Raw genomic sequence first — 22,648 nt, forward strand, 5'->3', positions numbered from 1 at the left:
GGAAATAAAGGGTTAAAAAAATTAAAAGTCTTTCCTTTCAAAACTAGGTATATATTTAGTAACAAAAATATGTACACCACTTCAAAGACCAATCACAACAGCTTTGGACTATTATATCTATTTGAGCAACAACATCATTGTATAAGTTTATTCGCTTCAACCCACTTCTTAATAAAATTAAGTTTATTCTAAAATTTATTCCTTGTAGAATCCTTCTATGATGTCCTTGTACTTCTCGTATACAACATTCCTTTTGATCTTTAACGTTGGTCCTGAAATTATACATTCAAATTAATAACAAGAATATATTTATAAGAATACCTTTTGTTGGGGGGCCTGACGAATTTAATAATAGACACTATGAAGACTCACTAAATCAAAAATGTTTTTATTTGCATGCCGAATATTTTAATAGAAAATTCTACATAAACCCAGAACTAATGAATAAAGAATGTACGTACCTATGTACTTTCTAGTTAATAATCATTTGATATAAAACGGCAATAATTAATATAAGTGATTAATGACTCATAGATAATTTAAATTCGTTGCTGTTTGTTGTTTCGTTTGTAAATTAACATTTCCTATTTGAGACATTCTTATTGATTTTTTTTTTAAATAATAATTTCATTAGTTTAATTCTTCAGCCTAAATGGTCAACTAGCGATATTCACATTGATTGACAAATTTGTGCGTTTAATTTCAGTCGGTTCATTTACGCTCTAGTGATTTTTTTTTTAATAATGGTGACAATGTCTCTCCATTCTTGGGTTATAAAATAAATCAGTGAAGCGAAATAAAAATAATACTGCTTAAGTGAATTATACAATAGTTTATCTTAAAGTTCATTTTGAGAATATTAGTAATTAAATATTATAATTATATATTTGTTATGTTACGAAAGTTAAACTCACCTAACTCTCCGGAATTCAAAGAGAAGTCGGCGGGGAGAATAGCAAACTTCTGGATCTTTTGCGCATTTGAAATAGCATGCTTGTTTGCACGTGCAATACCTTCTTCTATAGCCTTATGTACCTGTAATTAAAAAATACGCAACACAATTTAAAATGTCATTGATTTCTATTCGATTCATTTAAAATTATACTCTAATTATTTATTTCATATCTAAATATTTATTTGTTCGTAAATTCCAAAATATCTAATGAAATGAAAGAATTTGTGAATGTAGGTAGGTTCGAGTATAAGCAAGTTGAGGTTGTAATGTATTTTTCACATTTACTAATATGTTTTGTATATTAAACAAGTATTGCTAAGCATATTACTGGAAAACATGTACGTCTAAATAAAAATAAAATCTCATTATATTTAATGTTATATTTTTGTTATGAATAAAGTATATTTTATTTGATGATGATGACGTCCTGACCGGTTCTGGCAACGGCAGCCAATTTCAAGGTAGACCATCCAACTACGCAGGATATATTATAGGGCACAAGTGAGTGCACAAACACAGGTTTCACTTTCTCGTTGTCACGTTCCATTATCCCTTCGGACCGCAAATCCGAAACGACTGGAACGAGGTCAGGCGCGGGATCAACTGCGTTATGTGCTTTCCGAGGCTAGAGAGTGTACATTTGCAACTTCCAAACTCCGGATCGACACCAAAAACTTTTAAAAAACTTATAAAAAATATCTCGGTCAGGATGACATGATTATGCTTATTCCGTAATAAGTCCCATGTTTTTATGACACGCGTATTATAAAATGTTTCCTTAGCAATTTTATAAAACTTACAAGTGGATCTTTGGTACGGATAATCTCGCTAATTGTAGTAGCCTTGCTGCCGAGATTCGCCACCCATTTTCTTGTTTCGTTGTCCAATTCATCGAGTGCATCGCCGTTACCGTTGACTTTTGCCTTAAATCAAACAGTTTAAGATTTATGACGAGTGATTTTCCGATATAAAATGCTTCCCTACATAATTTACAATCATAAACTATTAGTGGATTCATAAAAAGATTATTTATGTATTTTTTTTGTTAATTTCTTTTTTTTTAAGTAACAGAAATAATGGTTAATACTGAACTAATATTTTATTCTATATAAACCTAAATATTTATTTTATTAAAATAACTTCACTGGGCTAACCTTTAGTGTCAGTAAAATGGAAAGGAATTTTCGTTTGTCTCCAATAAGCACAGCGTATCCGACGTGTAAGAGTTCAGATTGAACGGTTTGCTCAATCAAAACCGGTGCAATGTTCTCACCTCCTGCTGTTATCAATAATTCCTGTAATAAAAAATATATCTCAATTAGCCTTAACCTCGAAATTACCTTAAGCCTCTGCTTATCACCTCGGGATAATGTAGTATTTAGATAATCGATGGATTTATTGTTATTAACTAAATTTAGGTTTACAAACAATTTAGTTCAAGGATAAACAGATGGAAGCACATACTTTAATGTTATTTTTATTTATTTTATCGTAATCATTTTATATTGAATATCGTATTTTTTGAAACAATATAAGAAGTGTATCATATTAATGAGATAACTTTGCAATTGAAATGCTGGAAAAGAGAAACTACTAAGATTATTGTCGGTTGTTCTCAGTAATCAAATAATCTACATTCCGAACTGGTGTTTGCTTTACATTCAATATAATCGGATGTAATCCGAAATAACGATTCAAAAGTTACACACGTCTACGTCAATAAATTATAATGGTTTTGCTTTTTAAATATTCCATAAAAATAATGTACTATTAATATGCATACCTTTATTCTACCGGTGATATATAGCAAGTTATTGCTGTCTAATCTGCCCACATCTCCGGAGTGCAGCCAGCCCTCGTCGTCGACAGTGGCTCTGGTCTTCTCTTCGTCGTTGAGGTAGCCCATAAAGACGTGCCGGCCTCGCATGAAGATTTCGCCGGGACCGTTGATGCTCGTCGAACCGTCGAATTTAGTTTCGGTACCATCGAGGATTTCGCCCGAGGAGTCCAATTTAAATCTGATAAAATATATTAAGTTTTAAATTATGGTTGACTAAATTCGTTCGTTTATTTTGCATGTAATTCGAATATTGGATATATTAGTTTAGTTTGGAAATTAATAAGTATAACATGTTTATAAGGATAGTTTGCACTCATAAAAAAATAAAAAATAAAAAACCAAACAACACTAATTTATACTCGCATTGTCTATCTTTGTATGTCGATTGAATATTTTACAGAAACTCAAATAGACTTTATTTTCCTATTTTAGCATTTAATTGACAAAATATATAATCCAATTAAGTCAATTCATTGAGAACCATTTAAGGGTTTTCTTTGCGAATTATTGAAAAACGTAATTTCCAAAATACTCATTTTTTATTAGCCTTGCAATACTGTTTTTACAGATTAATCTTAAAAGACTCAATGACTAACAATAACAGTTTATTGTATTGTAGCAAACATTCATGGTTACTATTTTATTATATAAATATTATATAATTGAAATATCTGCGCACTCACTTGGGGTATATGCTGAGGGAATGGGCTCCAGCAGCCTCACTCATGCCGAAGGCGTCCATTATTGGTATATCCAGAGACATGAAGAACTTTTTGATATCGGGAGAAAGGGGCGCGGCAGCCGTCACGAAGGTGGTGCAGCGGTCCAGTCCGAGGTTATCGCGCACTTTGCTGAACACCAGTGACTTGGCCATTTTGTACCCGCACGTGGTGCCATCTTGCCTGTTACAATAATTTCACATTAAAGCGGTTGCTTTATTGATTCGAGTAATATACTTTCGAGAATAAAAAGATACAAAAAGCATAAGGAAATATAATTTCTCAGTACAGTTTATTTTTTTTAATCTTCTTAAAATCCATATCCGTAAACAGCCAATAATATTTTGTAAACAAATTTTTTCAACGTTAGATTGTAGAGTGGTCCAAAAAAGAAACATTTGTGTGCTTACTTCTCTACTAATACGACATCAATTTTTTATTTTATAAATTACATTAAATTTAAAGCAATTGCTACCTTAAAATGTAAAATATACATACTGGCAAGCGATAGAGAAAGGTCACACAACATTAAAAGTAACATCATCAACATTAGTGCATTATTTTTCTATTAAAAAAATGCGATAAAGTCTACAATACTAAGTTACTAAATAGAGAGGGATACAATTAAGTTAATGTGTAATTAATAAATTGCTTCTACGACTCACGCTATTTATAAAAATATATGTGTATGTAATAAGTATTCATGCAGCAGTAACTAGCAGTCATGGCTTAGTATTTAAAATGAGAACTTTATTGACCAATCAATTTAATGGGAGGAGATATCATAATGAAGCATGAAACCTCTTTTTTTTTTGTATCTTGATTGAGTAGTGCTGTTGGCCCTACTGGCCTTTACAGCGTCACCGAACGTTGGGGCGAATGTTAAAACTCTGCCTTAAGGTGAACCCTTTTGGGCTCGAGAGTGACGTTCGTCCTGAGGGTGTCTCCTATGAGATCGCACCTCGGCTCAGAACGTAGTCGGTGGGGTGATGAAACCTCATTTCGCTTCTGTTTTTATACGTTCTGTGGTTATATTAAAAGGAATATGATTATGAAGGTGATACAACAATAAACACTAGCGATAAATATAAATTAACATTCTTCATAATGTATTATTTTTGTTTGTTAAGGTAATAAAAAAATATTTAAGTAATCTTTTAATGTTTTTAGATATTTTAATATTAATCTAATAATTTATTATACTCATAAAGATTACTCGAATCCGTGTATCAATTGCGTACGTTAAATAATTGTTTTATGTATGAATCTATTTATAAATGCTATAAATGGGGGAAAAAGCTACAAAAACAATATACGTAACGAGAAGATGCAGCGTGTTCTGGACAAGGTTTTAGTATATATTAAAACAAGTAGCATGCTCTAAATTCAAGTAAAGTTGCAATCGTTAAACGACATACGGATCGTTAAATGATGTCAAAGTTTGATGTTCGATACTGTCGCCTTCTCGTATTTTTATACTTAGAGCTTTAAGCAACGGCTATAGGCGAGGGACAGATAAATTAACTATCTTCTGCAATATTGTTGGAGTACTGCTGCGCCCCCGTAACTTTATATAGTCTACCTTTCTCAATATAGGGGCTATTTCAAGCAGAATGATTTTTCAAACTGAACAAAAAACTCTTAAGTTACAAATAAATGTATATGCTACTGTAAAAGCTCGAACTACGTAAATCTACGTAAATCTTAAGATTTTCCAGTAAAAGTTAAGATTTATTACATATACATATATTACATTATGATTATATTCTAAATAAAAACAAACAAAAAATATCGTCACTTTGTGCAATCGAAATAAAAGAGTTATTGGACGGTACTGTATAAATCTAGAGAATATTTAAATATCAAAATAAATCGCTGCAAAGTTCTATAAAATTTTATATATATTCGTTTAAGATATTTAGGAATAATGTGAGGTAGAGGTTGTTGTGCAAGGTGCTACGGTCACTACTGTGTCTATCAAAAACGGAGCAACATCACGCCACATACCAATACTTAATCATTTCGGCGAGACTGAAGTCTATCGGCAGACCTGACATCCCAGATGATAGGGCGCTAGTATATATGGAAGCATATAAGCAAGTAAAATATTCATTCACTAATACTTCTGTTATAAGAGAAGGCCTTGACTCAGAGAGGGTCGAATCTCTTAAGATCGTATATTAAAAACTTGTTTGGTACAAGTTAAATATTTTGTTTATATTATATGTACAAAGTATTTTTATTTACAATATTGCCTTATAAGATTGATCAACGTGTTAAATCTGCATTAATATGCGCATAGTTTAATTAATAAAAGCTTAATTTTTATGTACATACCCGTTGATTCTCGCTAAATGGTACTGAGTTCCTTTGTCTTTCGCCCAGGTGGCAATGTAGCGCTTCATGGAGCCGCTGGATGCTCCCACTGCCATGATCTTCTCGTGCATTTTTTCCCATACTCGCGGCACCGCTAAGAACCTGAGAGATATAAGATATTATAGTAGATATTTATGCATATTATACATATTTATGCAACGAAAATATACTAAGATATTATTTTTCGCAGGTCACTTTGTACATATAGCATAATATGATAACTGGACTTACTCTAAGTAAAGACTGAGAGAGAAAGTTGAAATTATATTTATTGAGATAAGCAAATTTAAGATCAAGCAAACTTGGCCTAATACTTAGAAATTTCATATCAAGTACAATTTTAGAAGGATTACATTAATGAAACTTAATGTTCCCTTTGATTCGTTGACAGTCTTACAGACGGAAAACATACATAATAGATGATATTCTTGTGTTGAAACCAATTTTCAAATAATTATAATGAAATGGAATCATGAATCATTGGTCAGAAATAAATTATTATTAAAATGTTAATGGTACCTATAATTTATACAACGTTAAAATCTTATCATAAATATTTAAATGTTTTGTTTTTGTCCAAAAAATTGTTATTTGTATTGCGTATTTTGATTTTAGAATATTTAATCAAAAATAGCACACGTTAAAAACTCATAAGCTAACTCATAAGCGTACTAAAATATGTGGAATAGAATTATATTCGAAATATCCATTAAATAAAACATAAAGTTTGGGATATAATAAACTAAGGAAATGTTCACATCACAAGTTTTTCAATGATATATATTCAGTTGTTAAGTTCATTACTTACCTCGTCGGCCGAACTTCTTTCAATGTCTCAACGAGAGTTCCCTTCAAGGCATCTGGTTGTGCGAAATACACAGTCACTGCATTTGTCAGTGTCGTATAGATGTCCACCACCTGGTAATAAGGACATTTATCAGCAAAATAACTAGGTAATTTAATTGCTGCAACAGTTTTGCTGTACTTAAGACTAAAAGTTTTGACAATCTTTCTGATCCCAAATCTATTTTTTTGTCTTCGTCTAAACTGAGGATACTACAAACTTATATGTTGTCTATATTAATTAAAATTTAAAAAAATCAAGTTCCTCATATCATCATATGACACGGGTTTACTAAAGATTAATAATTATAATATGTAAATAGGTAGAGATGATAATATGTCTGACTTATATGACTTTTCACATATAATTTTATAAGGTCATTAAAAAATACACTTGATACTTGTAATACTACAAAATAAATTGTAATATGTATTATAAAACGTAAACTATAATTTATTAGCGTTAAACGTTTTTGCAATTATAATGTACATAAAATTAAATTATTTTAATAAGGCAATTTTTTTGTTACTCCGACGTATTTAATAATTAACGTGCACTAATAATATGTTAATAATAAATTCTTGACTAGAATAACAATACATATTGAGTTCCGTGAGAAACTACGCTCCTGTATTTCTTTTTGTGAATACAAAATACTGAATAATCAAAAAAAAGTGTATGTTTTTGTGGCTAACTGAAAAATAAACCTTCTACGGATATAACACGATATAAAAAGATGCAGATCGTTACGGAGTAGGTTTTAGTATACGACTATAATATTATCATAAATTTAGTTGCGTTTCATTGTTCCACCCGCTTTAAATTAAGACTATTGACGTCACGAGCGTTCTTATTACTACGCAACAGATGTAAAAAAATATCGAATTCGAATTGTAGAAGTTAAATTAATACGTTTGTGATATTATAATATAATATTTATATATTATTTATGTATCAACGGAATACAAATATCTATAAAGCTAGTGGTAAATAATGTTGTAAAGTTATCGTTTTAATGAAAGATCCACAATAATCTTTAATACTGTAATCATGATTAATGACATTCATATTACAGGAGGTGCATGTTAAGGTCAAGGCATTGCTATCGCAACACGATAATTATTTATCTTTATTTCTGCGTGTACTTAAAACTTATCGAAAATAATCATGAGACAGATTAATGAAAGTATTATCGATCCAGGTAATGCTACGTTTACATTTAGGAAATCTAAACTTTATTTTATTGAAATTTAATAAATATCGTACTCCAAAACAGGAAAAGAATGAAAATTTAATACAAAATAGGTTTAGAATCGATAATACCCGATAAGTCATGAGTAATATGTAAGTGATTTGTAGTTTTTATCTAGAATACTATGTAATAAGTCACATTATTACACTATCGGAAATCAGAAATATTTCCGTTTTCAAATAGATTTCCAAGAGCAGATTTAAGTAAGATTGTAAGTCCACTGAATTAATTATGACTCATAATTTTTCAGTAACGTTTCTTTAGATTTATATTTTTAAATAGTCTTTTATAATGTTATAATATTATAATATCTTAATATGTATCGAATTGTGATCGGTACTCATAGAGTTTTTGAAAATAACTGAGTTGTCCCACTTTTATGTTATTATGTAATGTTGTTGTATATTGTTTTACCTGAGCAGCGACGTGACTGAGCGGTAAGAAGGAAACAAGACAGTCGTAAGTCGGCCTCAAGTCGCGAACTCTTTCTGATATTGTGTATGCGTCCCACGTGAGATTGTCGTGAGAGAGCATCACGGCCTTTGGTTGACCCACTGTTCCAGACTGGAAATAAATTATGTTAATTGTGATTAAAAATACATCGATAACTAGTCAAAGAAATAATTATTTTATTCTAATAAATATAATGCAGTCATATTTTTGCTTTTTACGCATTGTTGATTCAAAGTTATGAGCCATCATCTTTCAAACCCAATAATTAGGAATAATTTATTTTATCATTATTAAATTTCAAGATTTTAAAATTTCTACTATTGATCCAAAGATTTTTAGTTAGAAATTTTAAGTCATGTACTTAATCAATGATTGATTTATTTTTTTCTTAATACGCTGCGATAGTAAGTAACATTCCATCGATATAGGAAACCAACATATACTCAGTTATGAGAATACTATCTTTAATGATTAAATAACAGATAATTTAATATTTTTTTTTGTAAAATAAAAATATGAATCATTGTTCTAAGTTTAGGTACATAATTGTTATTTGTTAAGCATGTTAAACGAAAACCTTGAGAGAATGGAGTTTGAACAAACGCAACGGTCGAATGAATGTAGGACGTAGGTATTTATGCCACAGATTATATGTACACAGTGAACAATTAGTTTATTCTCTTTTTTAATTACAAAATTATTACTTCTTGTAATGCAAATACATTTACATAGTAAAGTTGAATTTATTCTTGTTTATATTTAACTGTCAAATTATGTAAAAGGCAATTAAACAATAAATTTGTGACATTTTTAACTGACCACACATTACTTTAGCCCGGCATTGTGTTGTTTGTATGATATCATAAAAAAATATATATCGCTTGATATTTAATAGGTTAATTTAATCGTATAATAAATTGCAAATTGTTATACAGATCAGTTCACATGCGAAGGCCCAAATAATATAAAAAATATAATATAATTTGTATTTTATTGCTGTTTTTACTTTAGACGTCTTACGCACACTAAGACATTTTGTAAACATGAGCGTCACTCATCATGCTAATGCACCCTGATAATAACTTAATGTGGAGTGTTAGCGCCTTGCGAGTGAATAGATCTATGCCACGAATGAAGTAATATTTGATATTCATTTTAATCATCATCGTCATTATAGTAAATATGGTATCATGTATATTATAATCAGATTTTTCGTTGATTACAATCTTATTTTACATTTTATCATACGATGTCATTATCACTTAATTGAGATAAATAATACTAATGCGATCAATTTATTACTTATTTCACTACTTTTAGAATTAAACTATAAAATCGATGACTTTAAAATGAATATTTATAATCGCAATTGAATTTTATGGCATTGTTTTGGGGAAATCAAATTACTCTTCTTAAAATATAAGATTTTCCGCCAGCTTTTGAAAAGTCATTTAATAACAAATGACAAGTAAAAGGGTATGCATTTTATACGCTTCCTTTAATTAAAAAAGAGAAAAATATACTTACAGTGTAAACGAGTGTGCAGCATTCGTTTACAGAAATAGATTTCAGTATATTGTTGAGTTGCGTGTCCGGCTCTTTAGAACCCATTTCCATTACTTGTTCCCACTGAAAATATAAATAAACTTGTAGACATCCAAATTTGGGAATTAACTTTTTGTGTAGACCTAAGACATCCTTAAATGATAATATTGTATTATATTTGTCACTAGATAGTTCGACAGTTGAACAGTCGCTATTTTAATTGATCGACGGTTGATACAATGCGACTTATTCAAAAGTGCTTATAATGATAATGAAGAGTCAAGTCTTTCATTATCTCTCCATAGGCACAGGCATTGTAAGATGCATCAATAATTCCGTATTATAATAACATATGTCAACATAAGACATATGTTATTTAGTCCCATATACGTGTATATTCAATGAATCCTCAAACAAATCGCAGCATCAAGAATAATTGGTTTTCGGCAGTAAATTAACTGGGGGCTGATGTTTCCTACCTCAATGTGTGACCTGCTAATAATGGATTTCTCTGTTACGAAGACTCAGTAAATAACCAATGTTAACCTTCTGAGCCTTGTAAAGCATGTAGAGGCGTTAGTCTCGCGTCTGGTCTTGTATCTCTTATTATATTGTATCCAACGGACCATCGCACCAAAATAATGACCTAATGTATTTATGTAATGGGAAGTCATTCAGATGGTATTTGTATAAATAATCATTGACTATTATACCCTAGTGGTCTAAATTCGGTCAGGAGATAATTGGTGGTAATTTTTACCACATGTAGTGATGTGGTTATTAGCACAACTTTTTAGCAAAGCGGAGTGGCAGTATTCTTTTATCGTCACAAAATCAAATTCGCTATTTCGTTACTTACGCTGTACACTCCAGGAATAGATGTGTCTACGGGTCCTTCCCATTGCACGATCGCTTTAAGATGTTTTAAGCGACTTTGTATTGATAATATTTTGTCCAACTGCTTCTTATCCTGTACCGCGCAAATGTTCGCCCGTGATGTTTCCAAGCAATGGAAACAGGCCTCCGCGGAATTTGTCGTATAAATACCAGCAGCATATCCTCTGAAATAAAAACATATATGTTACTTATATACACAAATGTCGAAAACTATTTTCGGAACTTGTCTTATCTTGTACGAATTATTGTACGAAATTAGCTTATAATTTTTCAACCAAGAAATATATTATTTAGAACCTAAATAATAAATATTTTTAGTAAAATACTTGTACAAAACTCATAATCAGGAAAATAATCTAAATTATTTTGAGCTTTTTAAACGTGTTTTATATCTGTATTGTACCCAAAAATGTACTTAAATTGTCATTTACTGTAAGTAAAGCTCTTATCAGTTTAAATATAGGGTCATTGATCGAACAAGATAAAGTTCACGATAAGATATTAAGTAATATAATAGTATTTTTTATCAAATATCATACTATTCCTAAAATTATATCAGATAGATGAAACATCAAATACTTTGTAAATGATTCTCCTCGTTCTAGTATAAAATTATATATAAACAATCGAATATACATAACAAATATGATGGTGATATCGTCCTGGCCAATCTTAAGGAATATCAGCCAACTGAGACATATTCAATGCACAAGAGTTTGCGCAAAGAACGTTCGGTTTATTACCATGAAAATTGGTGCATATGTATTTTTTTTTTTATGGATTTCGTCGCAGCTCTTATGAGCATCTTTACCGTTAAATTGACTACCATAACTATAATGTTATTTTTAAACAGTAATGACTGCGGTTTCTGACAGAATGATAGCTGTTTTGCTATTGTAATATAGGTATTATCATATCTCTTAATGGTCTTGGGAAATAAATATTATCAAGCGGTCAAGTCCCGAACTGACTTCATATGAATGTTGACTTTATTTCTAATCAGGTATATAATTTACACAAACTAAGAGGCAATCGTTAAGATCGTAAACAATTGCAATTTTAATCTTAATCTAACAAATCAACAAGGCTCTGGGTCTGAGTTATATAAATAAATATTTGTATTTCAGATATCAGCGTTCTTTTCTATGAATGACTCTATAAATAATCTAATCATTAATCTATAAACAATTATTCATATATTAATAATTATACATATGTTACTATTTATAATGAAATACCTAAACTCCGAGTAGCTATTGAGAATTTATCGTCATAAAAACCAACTAGCGTTTTAACGGAATCTTTAACTCTCCAACTTTTTAAGCTAAGGCTACTAGAATGAGGCCTTTATATAAACTCTATTTATCTAATATAGATAGATAGATCGAGAGATAAAATAGTTTCAAAAACAACATACATCGCCATCGCCAAATGTAAATTAGATTTTCAAAACAATTTAATTTTAAATTACTATTTATAAAAAAAAAAACTCATATGCTATACCACAGTATAATCTCTCAGCCATTATTATTTGTATCCAATAATACATAACTCGCAATACTTTTTTTTTTAAATTTATTTATTATAAAAAAAAGTTTTTACAACATAAAAATTAGTACTCGCCAAGCTGTTATGCTTAACGGCGAGACGCGCTCGTTATTACAGAAAAAAAAATTCATTAATATTACTATGAAATACCTATTTAACTAAATGATTTATTGTACAATACAATTACCATTTAAAGTCCGTCAGTTAATTTTAAACAAAGAATAAGCTCAGTGAAGATATACAATAAGCAGCCTTATCTATAAGACAGCAATCTTAAGGTTACTTAATAATTCGATAAGATTAAATTGCGATATAAAATCCAAACTAAACACTTGGAATATGTTTAAAACTATATTTAATAAACGAAGAAACGTTTTTTGGTGTCCTAACTGAAGAAATTAGACACAAAAATTTATACTTGTATATCATACATGGTAGATAAATGTCTGAAGACGGTTTAGCTTGTAGCCAATAAAGGTCTATAAAATCATTTTAATGTGTTCGATTTGACCTATATATGTCAGTACACTAGAAGGCTATGTGTGAGCGAGGGTCTAAGAGGGATACCCATACAGTAATAAATACGTACATATAAAGAGTAGGTAGGAGATATAAGAGACACTTATTGCTATAATAATACACACGAAAAATATGTTTGTACTCACCCTGCGTGAATGGCAGCAAGATCAGCGATAAACCACTGCTCCGAATTAAAGCCTAAAATGCACACTGAGTGAAATCGTTCTAGACCTAATTTCAAGAAACCCTTTGCAATCGTACGGATGCGGTCTTGATATTGCCTGAAACAAATGTTATGATAGAATTATCTCAGAAATGACATCATAAATGTTCCACTTCTGAGGAGAAAATCCGTGTCTCATGATAAGCAGAAGGTTTTCACTATCTGTTTCTATCAATCAGACAGAAACTGGGATTTATATGCACTTTATCATTATATTTCATTTACGTCTCACAAGATCACTTTTAAAGTTATCTAGGAAACAAGAAAAGTTAATTTATTAAAAATAGTTTAAACTATAACGTTATTTATTTAAATATTCTACAGTTTTTTATTATACAATATATTATTAATTGAAACATTAATTGGAAGTTTATACTCACTTATAAGTGATTTTATGCCATTTTCCGTCTTTTTTAGTAGCTAAGGCAGTGTCGTTAGGGTACCGAGCGACGATTCTGTTTAAGAGACCAGGAACTGAAACCGGAGGTTCTGCTGCAGGTCCACGTGATCCCATGCGAATTTTAACATATTCTCCGGGTCCGCAGCTTATGTAATTATCACATGGTATAATCTGGTCTGGTCCTAAATATAAGAATATTATGTTTAGGATTAAGATGTAGGTATCTAACAGGGTAACATATTTGTAAATGTAGTCCAGTCACACAAGCATTTTAATCGAAATTTTTAAATTTTTGAATTTTGATAAAATTTTGTTTGAGCAACTAAAGAGTATGACTATAAAAAATTATCTTAGAGAAAGTTTGCGAAAAATAGAATTTATTTATCTATTTTAAAATATGATTCTAAACAGTAAGAGATCTATAAGTGCTTAAAATGATCCAAAGAAAATGTACAGCAAAACTCTTTTGAAGTATATTCATTCATTTGATATTATATATGAATATTTAATATACCAACTGAATCCACGGCTTTAACTTAGAATTTAGCTTGGGATAAAAATGCTTAAAGATATAAGTTTTTTTTTTATTATTGAAGATGTAATAACATATTATTATATATAGGGAAGATATCGTAAGTTGCTTTAAACCATCGTTTTACATTTAAATAATGTGTCTTAGTTATATTTAAGTTATGCATGTCACAGGATGTTAGCACTTCATATTCGTCTTTGTACACTGAGAGTTGAGACCTTATCTAAGTTAAATAACGATTTGTTCCAGTACACACGAACAATTACTAAACAATTAAGCTAGATTAAATAATACGAATATTTACTTTAAGATCCTTTTAAGAAGTTACTTGAGACGATTGTCTCCGTACTGGGGACCTTCTCTTCGCTTGACGAGAAGGTTTGGAGCGTATTTCATCAGGCTGCTCCAATGTGGAATGGTTCGCAGGGCCCAATTTTACTAACAAATTGTAAATTTATCGCAATCTATTTTAAACGTAACCGTTGCCGTTTAGCCGATTTTCTATTCTACTGTCGCAACGATCCAGTTGCGGCTTAGTCGAAGTTGTCATCATTACATAGTATAAAATAAAGTCGCTTATCGCTGTCTGTCCCTGTGTAAGCTTTGATCTTTAAAATTACACAATGGATTTTGAAGCGGTTTATTTTAATAGATAGATTGATTCAAAAGCAAGGTTTATATGTATAATACAGGCACAATATAGTAGAGAAACACTGATCCCATCAAAAACATAAATGTAAAAATGAGAGCCAAGTTCAATATTATGATATATACCTTGGTTGTTGACTTCAACGACAAAAGAAGTGAGATCTAAATGGGTAAATGGATACAGCATTAATTCTTATCCAATTAAGTACCTAAAATACATTGTGCATTTAATATAGATTAATATGGCCCTTTACAGCATAAAATTAAATAATTTTTTTTTTTCATTTAAATTAAACATGTAATCTAAATGAATATTTTCGAAGCTACTACAGATTTAAATTGCAGGGACATAGCGGTTTCTATTGTTTAATGACAAAAGGCTGTGAACTTTGTATATATAATGACATTCTGTAGTATATTTAGTATCAGTATTGCAACCGTGCGAAGCCGGGCCGGGTCTCTAGTAAATTATTAAAATTGGGCCCCCAGATTTGAATTCGCAACAAGGCCAAAAGTTTAAAGTGTTCTTATGTGTACCTTTTAGTATTTAAACATTTTATTTAGCATAACAATAAAATATAAATAAGATATTTAAATGTCGAACAAAATGATTTGTCTAGAACGCCAATCTACTGTCTGCAATATTTAATGCAATTGTATACTACATTATTAAGGTTGGTCTAATTTAATTTACAGTTGGACTTACCATTTAAATATTTTTGATGATCGATTCCATTCGGGACCTGCATATTGCTCACTTTAACAATATCTTCGCCGTTTTCAACACAGATCTCAGTTGGTGCGGCCTGGAATGAAACCTTTTGTAAATGATATGCTTAATCAGAAAATGTAATACTTATTTCTGCAAATTTGATTAACCTTATCAAGGCTTTACGTTGTCTCCTGCTGCGCTTTATCGTTGCAAACATTGAGGCTTATAAGATATGTGCAACAAACTTTAGGTATTAAATAAGTGCAGGGCTATTATATATCAGTAATAATAATATAAAGATAGAATCACTGGATACGACATAAGTTGATGGTTAATTATGATAATCGATTTATCATTTCGTTTCAAGTGGGTCCGTAGTTTTGGAATTACTTAAATAATGACTGAAATTAAAACAAATCTCATCATGTTTAGGTCGGGGTTCGTATATAATTAAACTTTTTGCAATCTTAAACGACATATTTAATTACAAAATATTCAAAGTCATATTTTGGCTTTCCTCTTCAATTCATTTTACTACAATAAAGATTATAAAGTACAGAGAGATGGTGTCGGCTGTATATTATCATGTCTTAGGACAGTTTTCAAGAAATAATGGCGTCGAGAAATCTTATTTACTGCATACGAAGTCTTACAATTAGCGAAGCGGTAATTTTATTTATTTTACATTTGCATTAAACACAATTGTATTTTATAATGATTAAAGTAATATAAGTGTTCCCACGGTAATTACATTGTTTTATTGCCAGCGATTATTATTATATACCTTTGTAAAATACAAATCAAGAATTTGGGATTTTATAACCATTTCAATTGTTATCTGTATATTTATATTGTAAGTATCAAAGATTATTTTTACATTATTTACGTACTTATTTTATGAAGAGGGAAAAGGAAACTTATATCATTTCAAGGTCAAAAGAAAAAATAATGCCTTTTTTTAGAAATATCCAGATTGTATAAAATTAACTTATGGTGTATATGTAACTTTATACATAATTTTATACCACGAATATAAAAATATAATATAAAGAAGTTTAATATTAGATTTAATTTAATTGAATAATTTTTTAAAATTAATAATAAACTTTTGTGTATTTTTGTTTTTCCTTTCTACTGGCTTATTTTAAGTGTCTCAAATACATGATGAATTTTTAGAAATATTTTACTTGTTATATAATAATTATTTTTATCAATTATACAAAAAAACAAAAAAGAATATTGTTATAGTAGATTTTTAGAACGTTTAAAATTTTTCCCTCCGAGGAAAACATGAAAATCCTATATATAGTATCCACTACTATAACAAAACCAAAGGCAACGCAACGTTTCGTTGGTGACAGGCACCATGTATACAAAATATTTATTTTATATTATTTGTAAATTATATATTTTTTTGTGTTTTACCTTAATCAACAAAAATGTATTGTGTGAGATTACTGTATAATTTATTGATTAGATTATAATTTATAGTAAGATTTAGCTAACCTTCATAATTTATTTTCTATATAGAGATGTCGACTTATGAATATATTATGACGTCAAAAAATAATCAGCCAATAATCCAGCTCATAAACTCTTCCCGGTCACTCGTACCAAAAATGTCATTTTAAAGTAATCGCCTTCTTTGATTAAATTTGGCTGACTATAGCGACTTGGCTATAAAAAGTGTGCAGTAATAACAAAGGACGTTTGAAAATAATTACTGGCAACATTCAGCACGTGCACATTGATCAACACGTGATGCAGTTTGTATGTAAAACAATAGAAGACACTTGTGTGGTTTACGCACACAAGGAGTTTAAATATGGCTTGATAGTTTTGTTGTATTTGAAGTGCAATGCTCGATTTAGAGGATTAAACAATTAAAGGCCGATAATAATCTTACCTGTTCACAGAGTAAATATGAACCACAAGGATTCGTCTAGAATGAACAATTAAATATTAATTTATATTATTATGCTATTTTTAAAGGAAAAGTTCTAAAGGGCCAATTCACAGATACTGCATTTATAATAAATGAAGAAAAGTGTGTTTAGCATAAGTTAAACAGCATTATGTTTGAAAAACAATTCATGAAGCGTCATTATTATTGTGTTGACTTTGAATCTTTTTTTGACTACATGTGGTGTCTATTTTAAGTTACTTGCAACGCAAAATATCCCTTCACACCTACATCTACATATTATTTTTATATAAGTATTAAATACATCGCGATAAGACAAACACAGTGGTACGATGTTAATTTCGTTTTATTATTATAAAATATTTTTTATCTTAATCATCTATCTGATATGACGTCAATTAAAGATATTGACGTAAATGCAAAATAATTAAAGGCAGCGGCTTAACCTAAATTAATTTAAAAATTAAAAAAATACTTTCAGTTTAAATTATAAATAAAACCATAATTAATTTTCTGACTTTAGTTGAATTTAAATAAATTGTTTAAATTTAGTCTACATAAAATAAATAAATAAAATACATATATGTAAATAAATAAGATAAAAATCAAAGTCATGGCTCATTAAATAATTATCTGTGACATAATATCAATTTGTAGCATAATTACATGAACAGATTTTTGTCGTCAAGTCTTAAAGTTGTTATCTATGATTGGTAACAATCATGAAAATATGATTACTGTGTAATGTAGTAAAATGGTTAGGCATTTTGCTTAATTAAGCGGGTTTTATAAACATTGACTATTCAGACTTCTTTCGCCTGTACGTTAAAAATAATAATCAGTTTTTTTAGGAGATAATAGTTTTTTGTCATTCCTTAAATATGTACTATACTAATAGATAATGTAATTCAACCAATGAATAGGTAAATAAAATATTTTAAATATTGTTATTTTGTAAGTACTCGGACTTTACTTTTCATAGCATAATTTTAGCTCATAATTAAGTTTAAAACAACTATAACGATTTATATATATATAAACAATATTACATAAATATATTTTCGCAGTTGAAGTTATTAAATATAAAATTGTCCTTAGCTTGTAATAAACCCAGTAATGTTGAAATTAGATTGATTTGACTAATGTTCTCATATTAAGGTGACTAAATTTCAACTGTCTTTGTTTACTCGCTTTGCTATCGTTTTGTTATAAGGCGTGTCAATCGGCCACGTAAGTGTAAATATTTGGTTTTATCAAATATGTCAAACCAATAGAAAATAAAACAATCTAGTTTTGGAATCTTTGGAACTCGTCATTTTTCCGTCGAGTTCGATTAATTTACCCGTACATACGTTTGCAGCCAGCGCTATGACCATTTTTCTGTTAATTAATTACCTAATTCGCCCCCTGAAGTGTTGCCCTACTTAAATACTAAGTCGATTATTGCAACTAGGGCGGGTTGCCCTACTTGTAATTGTATTTTCTTACTCCAGTTCCAATACTACGACGTTATCTATATATCTACTTTTAATAAGAAGAATCATAAATTACGATACCTACTTGATTTGATAGTTATATATTCTTGACTTCCGGAGTATAAATTATCGAGTGGCTTATGTAAAGGAATTAACTCTATCATTTAAGTATTTTATCTTTTAATGGGTATTGTAAAAATAAAATTATAAATGTTAAATCGAGTTGAGTTTGTTCTTAACAAATTTATTTTATTAAGACACGAACATGTTATGTTTACAGATGAACTTGTTAGTTTATTGTTATTGCAATTAATGTATTCATTCCGTAATCGCAGCTTTCAAGAAAATACTGCATGTTACAACCTAGTGCATGTTACAACCTAATGTTATAAATCGGAGATCAAAAGCAAGTAAGAAGGGCCTCATCTACCAAACCTCAAATAGTTGGTATTTTTTGTTACATTTAAGCTTCAACTGTCAGAAAACCAGAAACACAACAACAACAGCCAGAGACCTTATATGGTTACTTCTTGAACAATATATATCATTGGTCGTTAATGATTAGCGCGCACCTCTCGAACACCTTTACTTCAAGCAACTCCCGGACATTGGACCAGACGTGGTCTAGAACAGCTTACATAATATAGATCTGGGCGATGATGAAATCATATTGCTTATTGGTAGGACGAGTCCCAAAAAAATTAACTAATGTAAAATGAGAATAAGTTTGTTCTATTTTTCATGTAATGTGTATAATAAATAATAATAAGTATAATAAATCCTCTTGAAAAACTATAGACACCTATCAATAAAGGCAAATATCTTGCGTTTGAAGAATCGACGATTTGATTATTCCCGCCTGCTTTCAGTATTGCTACAAGAAGAACCATAGTTACCGGCATAGCTTATAAAAAAAACAGACTGAAGTGACAGTGTACATGTAACTCGGTGGAACAATGGCTAGTGGAGAATTGAGACCAGGGAATGCAAACTTACAGTGTTTGGTCCATTAGTTTAAGATCTCTCAGCGCGGTATGGAAAGGGTTGCTTAAAGCTACTCTGAAGGAGCGAATCACAAATGTGGCGCTCTGACAGAGAGAAAAATTAACAAGCTGGCGTGGTAGTAGGCTGGTCACATATGTCGTAGGAGCAATGACTGTGGAGTAGACGTTCTGGAGTATAGACCACGCCTCGGCGAGCATAGCGTAGGATGCGCTCCAACTAGTTAAAGGGACGATATACACAAAATAGCTGGCAGCAGATGGAAATTGAGAGCTGGCCTGCCATTAAAGTTGCGAAAAGCGGAGGATCTTTGGGATCACTAATACAAATCCGCATATGTATATTTATAATATTAAAATATAACTAGACTGTTAATTTAGGATTTATTTAGGAAATGCGCAATCCTGATTTTATGAAGTAGAACTACTTAAATATATTTTTATATAGAGAAATTATTATTTCTACGTCAGCAAAGCTATTCTGTGAGAAGTTCACTCGACTTCAAGTCGATCGTCTAATGTTGAAAATCTACAGACTTAAAATATTGTTATTGTTGTTGTCAATGTCATATATCAATTTTGAGATATCCAGCTATATGTATGTTTTCCTTTAAAGAATAGCTCCCACATAAGTATGTGTCGTATGCGAGCCTACTGGAGTCAAGAGTGGTTGTATCAAGTACTTTGCTCTCTTTTGATGAATTATTTACGATCTGATTTTGACAAACAAACATAATTTTTGGTTTATATTTAACAGTTAATATTTCACTTTAAAAGTAAAGCCTGAAAATGACCCGCTGCTGGGTTAAGGACTTTTTGAGGAGACGGATTACCACGCTTCTTCTAGGGGGTGCAAGCATTTTTCCGTGAAATGCAATATAAATTATAAACATGCCATCTCTACATGAAAATATAGAGATACTTGTCGGAGTTCGAACCCGAAGTCATCAGTTAAAGGTAACATATTGTAACCTCTGAGAGATCTCGTATTTTATAATTATCATTTCCATGAAAGAGATACAGGATTGCCATTAATTTAAAAAATCAACCTTATATATAAAAAGTTGTATTACGTTTATCTATGAAAATTTGTAAAAACGTTATTGCCTTATCAATACTACTATTACTATTGTAACACTTTATTGATGTACAGTCAGCATAAACTCTCGTAATAAAAAATCAAATATTTTGTAGATGTTATCTAATTATAAATAATAGGTTCCTTGTGTTTTTTTAATGATTTCAAGGTGCATAGTACGTATACACATGAAAACTTTATAATAAAATAGCTAGAAGATTAACATAATATGAATAATAGCAAAAAATCCTTGCAATTATATTACACGGTTATAATAATATAATTTGTCACGATAAGGTATTTTATTTGTATAAAGGTATTTTCGTTGGCTTGCATTAACTTTATTATTATATTATAGAGTAAAGACAAAAAATATAATAAGAATTTAGAGATTATGCAATATAAACAACTGTGTTGTGTAAATTTCGGCAAAAGCGGTCAGATAACGGGCGTAACGGGTTTATCACGGTATCGTTCAACTAAATAGTACGTAGTGACGTAAGTATCTAGCCGCGTGCGCTTTGGACGACCAAAATAGTATGGAAAACATACAACTCAATTAGAGCTAGAGTAAATCCAATATAAGGGTCCACAGCTTTAATTAATTATAATTGTATAGCTTAAAAATGAAAAATAATATTCTTTATATAATAATAGATAAACACTCAACGTACAAATTTTAATGTACCTAATTTGTTCGGCATTCAAAACAAATTCTACATGTTTTGTTTATTAGTAATATAACATATAAACCGCAATATTAACACGTAATGTTACGTTTTAATATTGCCTATATATAAGTGTTTCAGGAAAATTGTCTTACCGGTAAATTGCTAGAAAATCCTCAGTGATTTTTTTTTTATTTACAACACTTTAATAGCACTTTACGATTCACATAATTAAATTAACGTATAGATTTCGAAGATTTTATTGTAGAATATAATAGTATAAGCTTTAAACCGAAATCGAGATATAATACGTTAGGCAAAGACGAGTAGAAAAAGTATGGATTATAAATTTACGGCGACCGCGACGATACAAGTGCGCCAGCCAACTGGCGATTTGCCCTATCACACCACACGACGGTGTAAAGTTCACCATTGGCAGAGAGCTGTGCATGAACAATTTCGAACATCTGTTTTATATCTACTTTAGTCTATTTGACTTTTACACATCACTATTAACAATATTTATAACGGAATTTGCATACCGGGATCGTGCCGTTTTTCTGTTCACTGTCCGCATCCATGGAGATGTAGATTTACGGTCAGTACAGACAGACGACAGTGCAGAAGACAAAATGTACGTCGTCTACTCGAGCAACTTGTTTTTCTCCCACTGAAACGCTGATAAACAACTAACTGGCTATGGCTGTCAGTGCTTGATAATTGATACGTATTGCTTGAAAAATGAAAATTACTGTATAATATAGTTAATGCATAATCTTATCTTATAAATTTATTAATGCAATATCAGTCGCTTTTTTACATACTTAAAATATAAGATAGTGACATATAACTACATATGTGGATTCAAATCACTTAAGTATATATTTTAATTTAATTTTTGTGCAACTATGATAACAGTTAGTGGGAATAATTCGAACAGCATTTTTTTTAAATTTTTTTTTTTTTAATAGAGACATAACTATAATTTATTTCAATAGATAACAATATGGTTCGATACATGTTTGCATGAGTAATGCCG

The 22,648-nt window shown here is 30.2% G+C and overlaps 1 protein-coding gene across 3 annotated transcripts; it reads right to left on the reverse strand.

The window, feature by feature from the left end:
• Window positions 1-30: 30 nt before the first annotated feature.
• LOC113398993 (long-chain-fatty-acid--CoA ligase ACSBG2) lies at window positions 31-22,329 on the reverse strand. 3 transcript variants are annotated; one of them, XM_026637981.2, is made up of 16 exons: window positions 22,152-22,329; window positions 15,458-15,557; window positions 13,552-13,753; window positions 13,095-13,229; window positions 10,844-11,045; window positions 9,967-10,068; window positions 8,401-8,550; window positions 6,699-6,808; window positions 5,852-5,992; window positions 5,522-5,587; window positions 3,479-3,697; window positions 2,739-2,973; window positions 2,110-2,250; window positions 1,756-1,878; window positions 915-1,035; window positions 31-272 (listed from the first exon to the last, which is right to left on the reverse strand). In XM_026637981.2, the coding sequence occupies exons 1-16, from the start codon at window positions 22,188-22,190 to the stop codon at window positions 196-198; spliced, it is 2,163 nt and encodes a 720-aa protein (XP_026493766.2). In that variant the 5' UTR covers window positions 22,191-22,329; the 3' UTR covers window positions 31-195. The 3 variants fall into 3 exon arrangements, with proteins under 3 accessions (XP_026493766.2, XP_026493768.2, XP_026493767.1); XM_026637983.2 differs by lacking the exon at window positions 22,152-22,329 and adding an exon at window positions 21,765-22,050; XM_026637982.2 differs by lacking the exon at window positions 5,522-5,587 and having other exon boundaries at window positions 22,152-22,328.
• Between the last annotated feature and the right edge of the window lie 319 nt (window positions 22,330-22,648).

The sequence above is a fragment of the Vanessa tameamea genome, chromosome 2 (genome assembly GCF_037043105.1).
Source record: "Vanessa tameamea isolate UH-Manoa-2023 chromosome 2, ilVanTame1 primary haplotype, whole genome shotgun sequence".
NCBI lineage: Eukaryota > Metazoa > Arthropoda > Insecta > Lepidoptera > Nymphalidae > Vanessa > Vanessa tameamea.